Below are 15,222 nucleotides of genomic sequence, written 5' to 3' on the forward strand. Positions count from 1 at the left end.
TCAATGGAACTAGACCATCAAATTCAGATTTGCTTCATCACACGCAATCCCTGGTTATCTCACATGACTGCAGTTGAGACAGCACAGTAACAAAAAAAGTGCTTATAATATGATCTCATTTATAATACTTTAAGACGCAATTAGAAAAATGCAGTAGTTTAGCCAGCATACCGATTTAAATAGACTTCTTAGTGCAAGACTACTCAGCACAGATTTGAGTAGAGCCCCTAACCAAACTCGATGGCTCCTAGACTGTTTCCACAAAAACTTTATCAAGTTAACGTATCCCATCTGAAAACAGTCCCAATTTTCATCTCTACATGCCCAGAGGGCAGGACCGGGCAAATCTGCCAGCCATACAGTGTGCAGACACTTCAGAATTTTGTCAAGGGCAAATGGCACGTAGACCTCTTCTAGGAAGACAGGAGAGAGAATAAGTTTGCACCAAGCTTTGACAGGTTGGAAACTTGGAAGTGGTTTACAAAGATCTTCAAAGTTGACTTCAGAAGCCCTGCAAATTTGGTGACATACAGAAAGCTACCTGCATTTGGCACACAGATGGCCAGGAAGCGTGAACTGGCTGTCGCCTCATAGCCCAGCAGGCCATTCTAGCACTGCTCTCCATTCTCAGGGGACAAGGTCCCTCCTAAGAAAATGCCCACTAAATTTGTGGGAACATAGTTGCAGAAGTTGTTTCCTGTTTTAAGGGGTGAGAGAGAGCAAGCAAGCACTGCATTCAGTTACTTTACTGGCGTGGAGTAAACTTGGATGAGTGATGACATTTCACTGACAACTTAACTTTCTTCTTTCAGCTTTTACTCTACGTAATGAACTATCTTGCCTGAAAAACTAGAAAGGAAAATATGTGTTTGAATTACATGAATCACAGGAATCATGACATACTTAATCATCTAAGAAGGAGTCATCTATCCCTCATAACACATGGCTTTAAAAAAGTCCACAGGGGTCTTAATATAAAAATGACTAATAAACAATGCTAACGATTCTCAAAGGCAGACGGACATTTCTTTGTGAACTGTAACAATCCGTTATCCACGCCTACCAGCTAAAGAAGTTCTTTCTTACCATCATGTAAGGGAATAGAAAAAGATATTAAAAGTGGTATAAGAGCAGTTTACATCCCTTTTATGCTAGTCTAATGACAGGGAGAGATGGCCATTTGGGCCTTAAGCATTGTGGTTTAGAAGAAAAAGCTACCACAAAGCTTAGGGTCCCTCGGCAACACTTCAGGCCCCCCTCCAAGGGACTTCCAGTGGAAATCACCATGAATGCACACACGTTTCAGTAGTAATACACAAGTACAGGGGCTGTGAAGTACCTAAAAATCACACGACTTACAACTACTTACTCAAAGTGTGTGGTTCCCCTCCCATGCATATTAGGCTTATTTTGGCACAGATACTTGAGTCTTCATATTTCACTTACTCTGCCGGCGCAAGGCTCACTCAGGAAAAAAAAAAAAAAGCCAAAATTCAAGTGAAGAAGATGCACGCCTCGCTCCCAAGCAGACCGACCGACCGACCGACCCGAGCAGCAGAAGGAAGCCGGCGGGCTGGAGCCGCCGCTCTCCCCGCGGGGCGCCACCGATGGGGCGGCGGCGGCGGCGGCTGCGCCGGGCCGGGCCGGGCCGGGTCGGGTCGGACGGGCCGCCCCCGCCGCCCGCTCGGCTCCCGCGAGCGCCGCGGGGGCAGCGCACTTCGCACCTCGGCCGGCGGCGGCTGGGAGGCCAGCGCCGCCCTGCCCCGCGCCCCCGGCGGCTCCGCTCCGCTCCGCTCGGCACTCACCCGCAGCTGGCGGCGGCCGCTGGCGGCGGCGGTGGCCGCGCTGTGCCGCAGCTCCGCCGCCTGCCCCGGCCGCAGCAGGCTCCGCGTGAAGCGCCGCGTCCGCTCGCCGGCCATGGGCGCCGGCCGCCCCTCGCTCCGGCCGCCCCTCGCTCCGGCCGCCGCGGCCCGCGGCGCGTCAGGAAGCGGAACTGGGGCTTCCCCTCGCTCCCGCCCGCCCCGCTCGCCCGCGCCGCGCCCCGACGGCTCGGCTCGGCTCGGCCCGGCTCGGCACGGCTCGGCACGGCACGGCTCGGCTCGGCTCGACCCGACCCGGCACGGCACGGCGGGGCGGGACGGGAAGGGACGGGACGCGCCCGGCCACGTGCGCCGCGGCTGCAGCGCCCCGGCGGCGGCGGCGCCCTGAGGCGGCGATGAGGGCCTCGCGGCGGGGCGCCCCGACGCGCCGGGCAGCGCCGAGCCACCTGCGCCGTCGTGCCACTGGCCCGTGGGGCCTGGCGGCCAGGGCGCCGCCAGCCTGCGCCCCACCGGGTCGGGCCTTCGGAGGACTCGGCCCGCTGCCCGCTCGCGCAAAGCCCCCACGGCCCGAGGACACGGCGCTGGCAGGCCAGCCTGTCCTCCCCTCGGCCGCCACGACGCCCTTCGCCAGGAGCCCAGTGGAGCGGGGCCACCCCAGGCTCCCGTCACCATGTGCCTGCGGTCACCAGGAAAGCTGCTGGGTGAAAGCAGAGCAGAAGAGCTGGTCCTGGTGTTCAGGACCACCAGGTTGGGAGGCCTGGTGCACCACTGGGCCGAGCGGCAGCCCAGCCTCCCGGCTTCGCTGGAAATTAGCTCCCTCCCGTCGTCAGAGGTGATGGGAGCTGTTTGCTACTCAGCAATGGCTGCGAGGGCCCCTGCACTGAGTGAGGCTTGATATGTTCCAGCCGTTCCCCCAGTTCGCTTGGCATCACGGTGCCTTCATCCTGGGAAGCTGTGCTGGTGCAAGATTAAGCCTGGCCGTTTAAGCCCACAGAAGTTACACAACCGTCGCAGCTCTTCCCCCCCAGCATAATGATTGTAACTTCTGTTATTGGAAGTACTGCTTTATGTCTCAACACGAAGCTGCAATGTGGAGAATTTAGGACTGCTGTGAAATCGCCTTTGAATTTCCTCATACAAGAATACTTACATTGCCATCTGTGATGTAGTGTTTTCATAACTGAGGTGCAGTGGTAAGTTTGGAAAAGGAGACAACTGCAAGTGATCACACATTCGAGTATATAGCAATCAGTGCAAGAAAAAATTGAAATAAAAGCTAAAGAACTTCATACACGTATGATCCCTAAAAAGGCAATGATGCTGCACAAAGTGTGAGGGAGGCATCAGAATTTAGGACTAACTGCAAAGGTTCTGAGGCACAAAACCCAACAGTCTTAGTTAACATTTAGTTAGACTGTTGTATTGGGGATTAAATGTTGCAAGTACTCCTGGTTTACACATTACCTTCCTGGAGAAGAACCCTCTCTGGTTGGAGGTAAATGGCTGTAAGTCACGGGAGGTACCTACCAGGTTCTGCGTAAACACATACCAGTGAGTGACCTGGCCCTCTGTGTTGGCACTTCAGCTGGTTTTGGCCAATGTAATGTTAGGCTTTCTGACTTAACTTTTTCTTCCCCTTGATACAACAATTATTTTTTAAAGACTATCTCATGTAATTTAGTTATCCCTCCTTACAAAGTAATGCCAAAAGAAAACACAAACTGCAGTGACTCTTTCCACTCTCCAGTTGAAGCATGACCAACAAAAGCATGCACGTCTGCTACGAATCCATTGCAGCCTGTGCATAGCTCGCAGTTCTCTCTTCCAAGCTTACCAAAGATGCCAAGCACAACCTAACAAGGATAATACTGCATCCCAGCTGAGAGTTTAAGTATTTGTCTGTGAGGGAAACATTTCCCAGCAAGGTGAATTATCTGAACTATGTTAAATGCCCCCAAATTGGTTTATAACAATTAAAGATATTTCCAGATATTTCTACCATTCAACAGGTATTATCGTGTACCAGTTTGGAACGTTACTTGTTTGAAGCTAAAGCTCCGGAAGAAACTACTACTGCACTGATAATTTTCCCTTGCGCTATTGAGTGCAAATGCTTGATGCAAAAAGCCACTTCAAGATGGAAAAAGGACACGTCATTCACTTTGCAAACAGTCCAGGTAAGGCTAATTATAGGAAACTGCAGGCCAATGTTGCAAGGACGAGAAAAAAGGGGAAGGGCAAACTTGGTAACTCTAAAGAAGCATTCTGCCTTAACACAAAGATGGAATTCATGATAAATTCAACGGCCATTTGTTGCAGACAGCAAAGAAAACACACATTGCATCTGCCCAAAAGGATCATCCTGAAAATGAATTGATTCAGCCATTCAATATGTGCATACACATTCTGGAAAACGATTTTAACAGAAGGTTAAGCGCTGCGCAGGACGGACGGCTGCCGCCTGCCCGGCCTGGCCAGGCCGCTCCTTTGCAGCCGTGGCCAGCCCTGCGGCCCGGCAACGCCAGCCTGCCTTCCACGTTACTGCGCTCTTCACAATGGGACGTGGGCAAGCTCGGGGGTCAGTGAATATGCAGTATTTCTCAGTGAGGAGCTGCCTGCCTAAATCTATTACTACCCACTAGGGAGTAAAAGAGCCAGCTGCTTCTGGGCCCCAAGCATTTTCAAGCCAACAGAAAAGCAAGAATAGCCACCAGTACAGAAATAGTAAGTAAAAAAGGAGCTGAATAAAACACTATTTTTGATTACCATCCTCTTAAGTAAACATTCAGTGATAATCTCGACATGGAGCTTTGTCAAAGACGAGCTGAGTCTGCTTCTGAAGTAGTCATGCACAGCGCAGAGCAAACGTGTCCGGGATTTTACATGCATGTGATTGTTTACCAAATAATTTATTATGCAACATAAACTATTCTGGTTTGTCTCAGAGTTCCTCTGTAATTCAGAAGTTTTTTGGTTTTCAGATTTTACTCGATTGTTATTATTACTATTACTATTATTACTATTAAATAGGGGCCACTGTATTGTGCAAGAGCCTTCCCATTTGATTTCAAGCATCCTGTGGCACGGTTTGAGCATGGCCACTAGAAGCCATTTAGCGCAAATCAGCAAAGAGCAAGCTCTGGTTCTAATTGCTTACTAACGGGGCAATATGTGTAATATGAGAATGAGAGAACTATCAAAAGCAATTAACTTAAACTGATTGACTTCTAAAAAATATATACATCACATCCTGTTAACACTCTACCCTTAAAAAACTGTTAGCTTGATAAGCATGTAATTAGTGTAAGTAGCAGTAACAGCAGAATAGTAGCTTTGGATATTCTGTATGTCTTGGGCTGGAGATCTGGAGTTACAGAAACAAGTCATTCTTGAAAGGTGAGTTTGAAGGCTATTCCTACAGCTCCTTATGCTTGACCATAGCGTTGAATGACTGCAATAGTGTCATTAACAGAGATCAATTTTAGTATTACATATAATGGCTGGCAGTGATTGTCTGTATTGAATTTCCAACTTAAAACCAGCTTTGGATCTTGAATGTTTTTCCTCAAAGCTCAGGAATTTTTAGAGCAATTTTGTTTCAGTATCATTGCTAACTGGAAGCAAAATCTTAAATGTGCAGTTGCATTAAGACCATGTCAGTTATGTCTCTTTTAAGCAACAGCATGAAAACAGTTTTCATTCACAGCTGTGTGGTAGCTAAAATGGAATAAGAGTTCCACTTTCTCGCACGCAAAACAAAGAATGCCTCCCCCAGTACTCATTTCCCACAGGCATATAACAGGAATAAACAAAATGCTCAGCAAAACTCAGTTTAGGTCTCTTTAACAAATTTGATCATCTAAAATTTCAGGTACTGGTTCTTGAAGCAGATTACGTGAATTTGTCATTTTATATACCTGTACTTGCAAACTCACTCAGTATATTGTTGTAGTCTTCTAATGCAGAGAGCTAGCCTCAATATCCGGGGATTACAGCTTATGCCTAAGAGTTACTGAGTTAAAAATCATGTTAAAGAATTAACTTTCTTATGCTAGCTACAGTAACATCGATTACTAAATTCCCTGTTTTGCAAACAGCTGCATCAGCAGTTCATGGTTTCTCAGAATTCTACCAGAAGCTAGAGGATGCCACATGGTCAAAAGAATTCACATTGTTACATATATACAGGAAGGGATTCTAAACCGAAAATAAAGTTTAATGAGATTATATAGTGCATTTAGTTCTTTGCAGCTCCGATGATAAAAAAACCACAGCAGTGAGTTTCTTTTCGCAGCTCGTGTGGGCTGATGTGATACAAAACGAAGGTTGTAAACAGTGACAGAAGCTGGGAGGGGCACGTGTCATGTCAATGAAAAAAAATTGTTTGTTGAAATTTGTGCATCAGCTTAGAAATATAAGAAAGGTAACGACTTCTTGACTAATGTCATTAGTGAAGATATCAGGACAAAAATCTTAACGTATTTGGATGAGAATCTCATTGTCTATTACCTGATTTATTACAAATGACAGCATTGCACAGTCTGTAATGGTTATGTTACCTTCAGAACATGACATGCAACCAGCCTGTAGGCACTGCTCCTTTACAGGAAGATTAAGATTGCTGTTGCACACCGTTCAGGCTATCAAAGTGGAATGCATCTTCACAGTGGTGAGGATTGCTTTCTCCCTCTACAGTAGCTAACTCACTCACTACTTTTCAAAAACTTGCTTTCTCTTGGCATCTTCATTTGACAGTTGGTGGACCTATCAAATTCAGGGGGATACATCATCTCCTTGAAGTTTTAATGCAGAGCCAATCATGTCAAAAGGCAAAATAATAATAAAAGGAAATGAAAACATGGAAATGGAACAAAATATCCCCTTCCAAAATTGAATTATAAAATTACAGAAGTAATACTCCTGCAAACCCCTCTTTCATAGCTGCATCTGTAGGTCCACTTTAGTGTTAAGATTATACTCTGTAAAAACAGTTTTTTAGCTTAAAGAATATTAAGAGAAAGAAGGTTCCCAGCTTTCAGCTAACTTTCCTCTGAAGGACCAGATGGGGTGTAGCTGATGAGCAACTAGCTTCATTGACAGCAGTAGGGTTATTTTAGCAAGTCGGTTAAGGGGGGGGGGGGTCACAATGTGGGTCTAAATATATAATGATCTCTGCCATGGCCTAATCTATGTATAGCTTCAATATAAATTTATCTATTTCTGTTAGAATTGTCTATAGCTGTAGAGCTGTAGGCTGATCACTGAAGAGCTACAATTAACTGGTATGAGTCAAACTTTTCATATAGAAGAAGTAAAATATGTACAGCTTTAAAGAATTACAATCAAATGTGTAATTAGCTGTAAATCTCAAACACCATGCAAACACGTATCCTTTATATAAAAGCTTACTACAGAAATAACATTGCTTGTAGAATACAAGCTGTATACTCACTTTACAGGCTCATTAAGGTCAGAATATTTTTCCTTAATTAAGTAATACCGGATCTGATCTCATATTTAATTAAATTCTGTGTCAAAATTCTTGTCCTTTTGGAGTGTTAAATGTAAGAAATTGAGGAGAAAAAATGGGGGGGGTAATCTGTTACATTGAAAGGACACATCCTATTCAAGCACAGTTTCAGTGAGAACAAAGCTTGCATATATCTTTAAGGGTATCTCTGAACAAAACATACAAGCAGACAAGAGGCCTGAAAAATGAACGTGTCCTGCAGATCCCACTTCATCCATACTTCTGAACTCTAGATATACAGACCCCCCCCCCCAATTTTATGCTACAAGAAATATTAATTGATCCAAACCAGTTACGTGTGGGTAACTTGGCTTTGCATTGTGAATGGAATGAGGCATAAATTGTGCATTGAAGTCAGGAAAAATCCTTATTCTTTCTCTGTTGGCTTAAGAGCAGACATTCCCCTGGGAGAGAAAATGAACTGTTCTTATTCCAATGAGGTTCATACATTCTTGCAATAATAAAACAAGTAAAGCTACCTGCTACGGATGTGACATGACAACTGACCCAAGTCTAACTACAAGTGCCTCACGGAACACGTAGAATGGCTACTTCAAAAGGTAAGCCTTTTATCACTATAAGCGACAAACAAGGAAAGTTTAAAAAAAAATTAAGGGAGAATTAATTTTATCCACAATTTCACTTAGTTGAGGAGATCCGAAATGTGAGGCTGCCTGACAGTTTTTTCCAATCTATATAACAGAGGCCATGTTCAGTCATATGCTCTCCATCTTCCCCCTACAGAAGCTGTGCTGTTTGAGCTGCACCTGTTGAGAACTGAATATTTACTGACAGTTTGCATGCAGCAGCATTTGCATGGTCTTAAGTCTGTATAATGTTAAATGTAAAGGAGGGACTGTCTAGCGGTTAAAGCAATAGCATGGACACCTGGTGGATTCTTATTCTGCATAATTTTTCTTACTCTGTTTCACTTTTCTCTGTAAGATGGGAATATTAGCACTTTGCTACCTCACCGTGGTTATAGTTCAAAGGTGTTCAAATGCTCCGTTCGCAAGGGCCAAGTGAGTAATAAGGCTAGATATGGCTCTAGGTAAATGATTTTAACAACAAAATGAATTACTACTAATTTAATTATTTATAACTATTTATCAGTCTCATTCAAATCTGGAGTTTCATACAAAATGTTCACCTAAATACTGTATCCCATTTTCTGGTCAACCATACAATTCCCATGCAATCACTCTCCCCTGTAAAAAGGGATCAATACTTCCTCACCTCAAAATGCTGTTACCAGTGCAAAATCAATATTGTTTTTGAGACATTCAGACATTACAGTGAGGAGAGCCTTATAAATATCTAGTTAGAACATAAAAAAGTGCTTTTCCACTTTAGCTGTACAAAACTGTGCTCCTGAGTTTGTAACAGTGGCATTACCCGCTTAGAAGAAGATTCACACATGTATTTAGGCACCTTTATGGAGCAGAAACATCATTACTCAGTGATTCACTGGACATTTGCCTTATCCTGTGACCGCTTTGGCACCCACAGGAGTGCAGGCTTCTTTATATAGAGAGCACCTTTCTTGAATACGCACAAAATATGGGTTTGGTGTTTATACATTTCACTCCGCAAAGCTACTATTAATTCTCAGGCCTGGCAGCACTGAACAACACAGCCCTTCTGAGTCTTGCCCTTCACATCCTTTGCCTGCTAAGCTATCAGGCGCATTTTAGGAATTCTCATAAAATTCTAACATGGGATCTGCAAGGAAAATAGTGTGAAATCAAGTTCAAGTTTATCTTATTCACTGGATGACTGATGTGTTCTTAATTCTCCATTACCACTTACATCAAATATACACTGCTGAGAGAAACCAACTGGAATGACTGATGCAATTCTGTTCATGATCTAATTGCATCACCAAGGCACTTGTAGGTATGACAGGACAGTTGTCACGTCAAGTGCGCGTTCATGTCACATTCTGCACCACTGAAACTGCATATATTCAATGAGAAGATAAAAACTTAGATCGAACAGGCTTTACCTTTTAAAGTAGCAATTCTACCTGTTCCACACGGCACTTGACAAGTGCATATCATTATAACTATCACCGTTGCTTGAAAAAAATAGAATATAAAATAACAGAGGCTTAAGGTCATTCCATGGGACCGCAGTCTCCATTTAGGAATATTCAGAGCGTCTTGAAGATTGTGGTAAAAGCAGGTGCACCTTCACATTTGTCACCCTACTTATTACAGATAATAAAAGATTAATTGTCTTCATGCTATTAACTCTCACCTTCATGTTCCCTGCCTCCATGGCATATATTCTTCTTCCACAGTAATCATATTTTACCGTTTATGGAAGCCAATCAGGTCAAGATTCTGACCTTTCCATTTTTAAATGCTGTTTTTTCCATGGTACTCTATACAAAATGTACTTGGCATTGAGGACTGCATTCCAGGAGACTTCTCCTTTTTCTTTTCTAAACACACAGTCTGCTTGATTTGTCTAGTCCCTGAAATCATCACTAGGATGGGTCTCATGACCCCTAAATTCGATTTTAAAGTGCACGTATTTAGCCTGTTACCTCACAAGTACAAATATTCAAGAATCAGAAGCTACAGTAGAAATGAACTGGGACCAGGGCTGAATGGAGTCATAACTGAATGTGTAATTCTCTTTGGTGAAAGTCAGATGCTTTGCCACATTTTCCTTTTTACAAGCAGATATTCCTTTATCTTTTCATGAAAATGCAGAGCATGTAAAGAATAAGGTTTATTGTATAAAAGAACATAGCGAAACCAGCCAGCTTCTGTTCCCCTCTCCCCTCAACCTCTTGGTCATTTCAGAGACCCAAATGCAGTCAAATCCTTTGAAAAGGAAGAGAATAACCATAATAAAACAAAGAAATGGACAACACGAATGAGGCAGAAAGCCCAGTATATAATGCAATCATTTTCAAAAAGCTGAAAGCAGGTTTCAATAAAGAACAAGTAATGTTTAAAGCAGTAGGACGCAAAGCCTGCACCTCCCATTGCAGTGGTTGGCTGGGGTGCAGAGGGCTTGCTACACGAGCGGCCACGGGAAGCAGCTAGCCCATAGCCTGGAGCATGGAGACTGCAGATTGTGTGCTAGAACGTGAGGGAAAAGCACAAATCTATGGGATGTGTTTCAGTAGCTTCTTTTGGGGCAGAAGAGAATTTTTTGGCTTTTTGCTCCATTTGAGCAAAAAACGGATGACTGAATGCAAGTCAGCCTGCTGCAGTTCACAGTGAGAGCTCACCACTTGTGGAGGAGCGTGACCAGGGAACATGTCCCACCAGCTTGCACTTCCCTAACTCCAGCCAGGAACTGCAGCAGGTACTCTCTCCCCATAACATTGCCTTCCTCCTCCCTCTCCTGTTGGGAAATTCTGCCTCCGCTGCTGAAGGGAACAACGGCCAAGTCATCAGGGAAAGCACAGGCCCTCCCTGCGCTTCCCCTGTGGCTACCACAGGAGGTGGTGTGCGAGGGAAGGGGCCAGGAGCCCGGGACCAGGCGAGTCAGCCCAGCCCTTCCCTGACCGCCCTGCTGTGGCACAGGGCGATCTCTGCATCTAATGCACAGTCTAGTCTTTACCCCCAAAATAAACACCCTGTTCCTCAAAGTGGGAACATAAGCCGTATCATGTGGTCTTGGGGTAAGCTTTGCTCTCTCCTTCTCCTGCTGCCTCACACATCAAGTGCTTGAAATCACTTTTAGTTTCCCTATCTGCACAAACAGGGTCTGTGAGACCAAGCCTCCCCAGTCACTGCCACCAAAATGCAGAAAGATGTAAGGTGCCTCCCACGGCCCTGCTGGAATCCAGTCCGGACACTGCAAAACCACGACTGCCAGAGATGACCTACCCAGGCAAACACTCAGAATAGTTTTGAAGAGCAAATTGCTGTAATCTGGTACTCTGTAAAACTTCCAGAGACCTGTATTTTCCAGGCTAGAAGACTTTGGGGCCCACTCCCACTTCTGAGTCAGACAAATTGAACAAAGTGCTATGCTATAAACATTTGTCAGAAAGCAAATGTAAACAGGCCTCATGAAATGTGCTGAATACTTTGCCAAAGCCTGTTGCATTGTTCTTCCCTTAAAGGGGAGTGTTTGGGGGTAAAAAGGGAAATACTCACCTTATCTTTCCTGTCTCTCTCTCACCCAGTCACAAACAGGCCAAGAAGCAAAAAGCTCTGCAGCTCTCAAGCACTCCATGGCAGGAGAAGAGGGAAAAAGGTCCTCCTTGAAACACCGACATGACACCGCTACTGCAAGCATGGAGCTCACTCCTGAAAACCTGATGCACGAGAGTAACTGCAGTGAACTCAGATTGCTCACAGTGAGAGTTCACCAAATAAGTGTAAACTCCTTGCCTAGCATCTGATTCTAACTGATTTATGTAAGTGAAAATCTGGATTCTAATCTAATTTCTACGTGTTTAAAACCTGCCTCTGCATCTAATTTGTTTACAACATGTAAACAATTTAAGTTTGTAGGCTTCTGAGCAAGCACTTGCTATTTCCAAACACCAACACTAGATTGGTAATATGTTGATTTTAATTTGAATTTAGACACACAGACATATCAGAGTTAATGACTGTATTTTTAAACAAAAATCCTTTTTTACCCATCCAGCAGCAGCGTCGAGGTCAAGCTCAGAATGTGAACTCCTATGATGTAAATTATAAAGCAGCAGGCAGTGCGAGCATATTACACATTGGAGAATCCAACGTCTTCTGTTTCTGATGGATTTCTTGACTCTTTGGGGGGATAGGATAACATCTATAAGCAGAGTAACATAATAATAATTAGATTACCAGATTACAGCAATAATAGAGTAACAAAGCATGAATAATGCTAATAAATTTAGGAAGTGACCTGTTATAAAATGAAAGCACAGATGGACATGATAGCTGCATAACTTTTTAAAGAGAAAGCTGTCTAAGGACACTGACTGAAAATCTGAAAACAAACTTTTGCTAGCATTGGTCAACTTAAGAGAGTTTTGTCCTAGTGACTGTGACAGTAGCCGATGCCAACATCTTGTTTGCTGTACTCATAAATATAAACATCCAACAAGATGGAATAAGAAACACTCTGCTCAGGGTAACGCTCTATGTCTAACATGAACATGTCACTAGAGAAGAGCCTTAAAAAAATTTCATTTGAAACTGTACTCTGAAGCTGTTGTCGGATACACAAGCATTCATCCACCATAACATATTTCAGCACACAATCAGGCTTCTGTAAAGATAGAATCAGACTCTTGTCCATTAGGGAACTGCTGATTTATTTTAGTTGATACTAATGATACATCACATTATTGAGACTGATCAAATCTCAGTGGGACCAAATCCACTAAACTATCCTCCGCATAAACAAAAAAGATTCCTATTTACTTACTGCTAATGTACATTTTTAATATGATGGACAAATTCTCCCCGGAGACGTATTTTCTGCCAACCTTTACAGAAGTTGCATGAATGCAGTTGGGGAAAGATTTGCATACCATTTTAGAGGAGAGTTTTGCAATCATTCCTAACTCCTTTTGCCTATATTCTACTTTTTAATTTATCACCTGTGCAGTGGAAAGTAAAGTTTCTCTCTCTCCCCTCCCAAGTACAGGAAACAAAATACCGTTTAAAAGACAGCTTTCATTGTTACCTCGTACAGTGAAAACAGTCATGCAGAATGTATTTGGTCCAGCTTTTGTGCTCAGCACCAATAAGCCAGAGATTTCCTAGTCATGCAATTCACAGAGGCTTTCAAATCCTTCTAAGTTCTTTAATTTGTTCCCTAATCCATAGAGAAATAACCTTTCTCTTCACATACAGCTGTTTGTATCAAATCCCCAGCACATTCCCACTCCGATGACAACACTGGTATTTCCAGTAAAAAAACTTTCCTTTTAAGTTTAAGCCATCTGGTTTGTCATTCTCACGTGGGCATATTGCAGCAGACTCTTGTGTGCGTTTGTTAGCAGAGGACGCAGGGCAAGGAACTCCCCTTGTTTAAGAACATCCTATACAGCTGATATGAGGGGTTTTTTACCCTTATATTCCTCTGGCGGTCTCAGGATTCCCCTGTACCAGTCAGATGTAAAGAGAGGGCAGTGCTGTCCTAAGGAAATCCTGCAGCCTAGGAAGGAAACCAATCGCAAGCTTTCAACCTTGGTTCATGGTAAGACACATTAAGTGCATGATACAGAGGTGAAAGGAAAATGAAATGCTTGTACTAAATGTGTTTTTGCATCTGGACAGATGTGGAAGCCAATTACAAAACACAAGCTGGTTGCAACTGCCATGTGCCCAACAAGCTGACCCTTCTTACTAAAACCTGAAGATCTTAAGACCTACTTTAATCCTTCTTTTACCAAGTGATCGACCATACCTATAACTTTTCTATAATGGTCATACTTGAGATTGACTCTGATGTGACATAGTATAAAATACTCTTCTGAAAGATACTACATTGTCTTTCCTTCAGTTCCTTCAAAACTGCAGATGAGAGAAATAAGTGAATATACCTTATCAACTTACCTTTTGGCTTCAGTGGGCTAAAATGCTGAACAAGTTTGATCTCTCACTCGCAGCTGCCTGAAAATGTAGGTTAATCTGTTCTCCAAGATTAGGCCGCCTGTCCAATTTAAGGTCCTTCATATTGAAAAATCATATGGCTATCAGCTTAGGATCTTGACTCATGAAACCTTATTATTTCATCAAATGAAAATACTAGGCTTGGGAATGTAGTTCCTCTGTTCTGCTAACTCTAAGGGCCACTGAGATCTTAGCCATGAGCCTGGAATAGAGAAGGTTCAAAGCATTAGGCTTTGCAGGGGTCCAGGGGAAATAAGGCACAGGGCTAAAAACTCTATCTAGCATCAGGAGAACAGAAAGATGAAGTAATATTGAAATGGAGTCATTTTATACTGCAGGGGGTAGTTGCAATTACCCTCTTCCTGTGCTTGAGGAACAGGTACTGGCCAATGGAGCCACTTCACTGTTAACAAGAGTCCATTTGTGCTGTGGAGTAAGATATTCTTCCATGTATCTTCTCTCATCCCTGCAGCTCTTATTCTACATTTACTTACTACAACACTTGTGATCAGCTAGGACAGAAGTATTCCCAGCAGATCAAATCATTGTAGCATCCTAGTCCAAATGAGGTCCACAACAGCCCCACTGTGTCCCAGCAGTTTATATGGCAATAGTCAGCTGGGAGTGACTAATGGATTGATGGTAGATAAAGAGATGGAAGACAAATACCTCCCTCTTACCCAGGTCCAGAGAGATAACAGGAGTAGGAAACAGTGAAAATGCTTTGGCACTGTAGTTTGAGCTTTATATAAACACAAAAAGCAGACCTAGAAGTTGAGAAGGTGCCCTTTTCATAAAGTGTTGCTCTTAAAAGAAGACTATATTTGGAATGCTGAAAAAAAATGCAACCTTTAATGTATAACACTCAACAAACACTGAAATTATCACAAAACACAAACATTAGCATTGTATTAGTTTATACAATACACTGTATTAGCATATTGTTTGGGATTTGATATTGTACATACACACATGCATATATTATATATGCATTTCTCCGAGACCAGTGAGCTGAGTAGCCAGCTATCAAACTCTAAAAAATGTCTCTAGCATCAGCATCTGTCTGTTTGGTAAGTCTCCCAGGCGGCTCTCGTTGTGCATCTGGGCCTGTCAAGGCTGCTCTGTTTTCTGAGCTGCTCTGTCTTCCTTAAGGCCATTTCTTCAACTTTCTTTGTAATATAAGATATTTTGGCCATTTCTTCAACTTTCTTTGTAATATAAGATATTTTTTCCTTACTCAGCCATAAGACGTCACACATCTGCTGTGAGACAAGCTGCTCCTTTGAGA

At 43.4% G+C, this 15,222-nt stretch overlaps 1 protein-coding gene and 1 long non-coding RNA gene across 3 annotated transcripts in view; both read right to left on the reverse strand.

The window, feature by feature from the left end:
* Positions 1–1,958, reverse strand: part of DOCK10 (dedicator of cytokinesis 10) — a 165,503-nt gene extending 163,545 nt beyond the window's left edge. The window contains exon 1 of one of the 2 annotated variants that reach the window (XM_068953722.1): positions 1,806–1,958. In XM_068953722.1, the coding sequence (XP_068809823.1) occupies positions 1,806–1,919 (114 nt within the window). In that variant the 5' untranslated portion in view covers positions 1,920–1,958. The remainder of the gene's footprint in view (positions 1–1,805) is intronic. The other variant, XM_068953730.1, reaches the window with a different exon arrangement.
* A 10,014-nt stretch (positions 1,959–11,972) lies between these two features.
* The window catches only part of LOC138068218 (uncharacterized), a 78,216-nt gene continuing 74,966 nt past the window's right edge, over positions 11,973–15,222 (reverse strand). Inside the window, exon 3 of the long non-coding RNA XR_011142923.1 lies at positions 11,973–12,120. This is a non-coding gene — a long non-coding RNA (uncharacterized lncRNA). The remainder of the gene's footprint in view (positions 12,121–15,222) is intronic.

Source organism: Struthio camelus, chromosome 9 (assembly GCF_040807025.1).
Source record: "Struthio camelus isolate bStrCam1 chromosome 9, bStrCam1.hap1, whole genome shotgun sequence".
Taxonomy (NCBI): domain Eukaryota; kingdom Metazoa; phylum Chordata; class Aves; order Struthioniformes; family Struthionidae; genus Struthio; species Struthio camelus.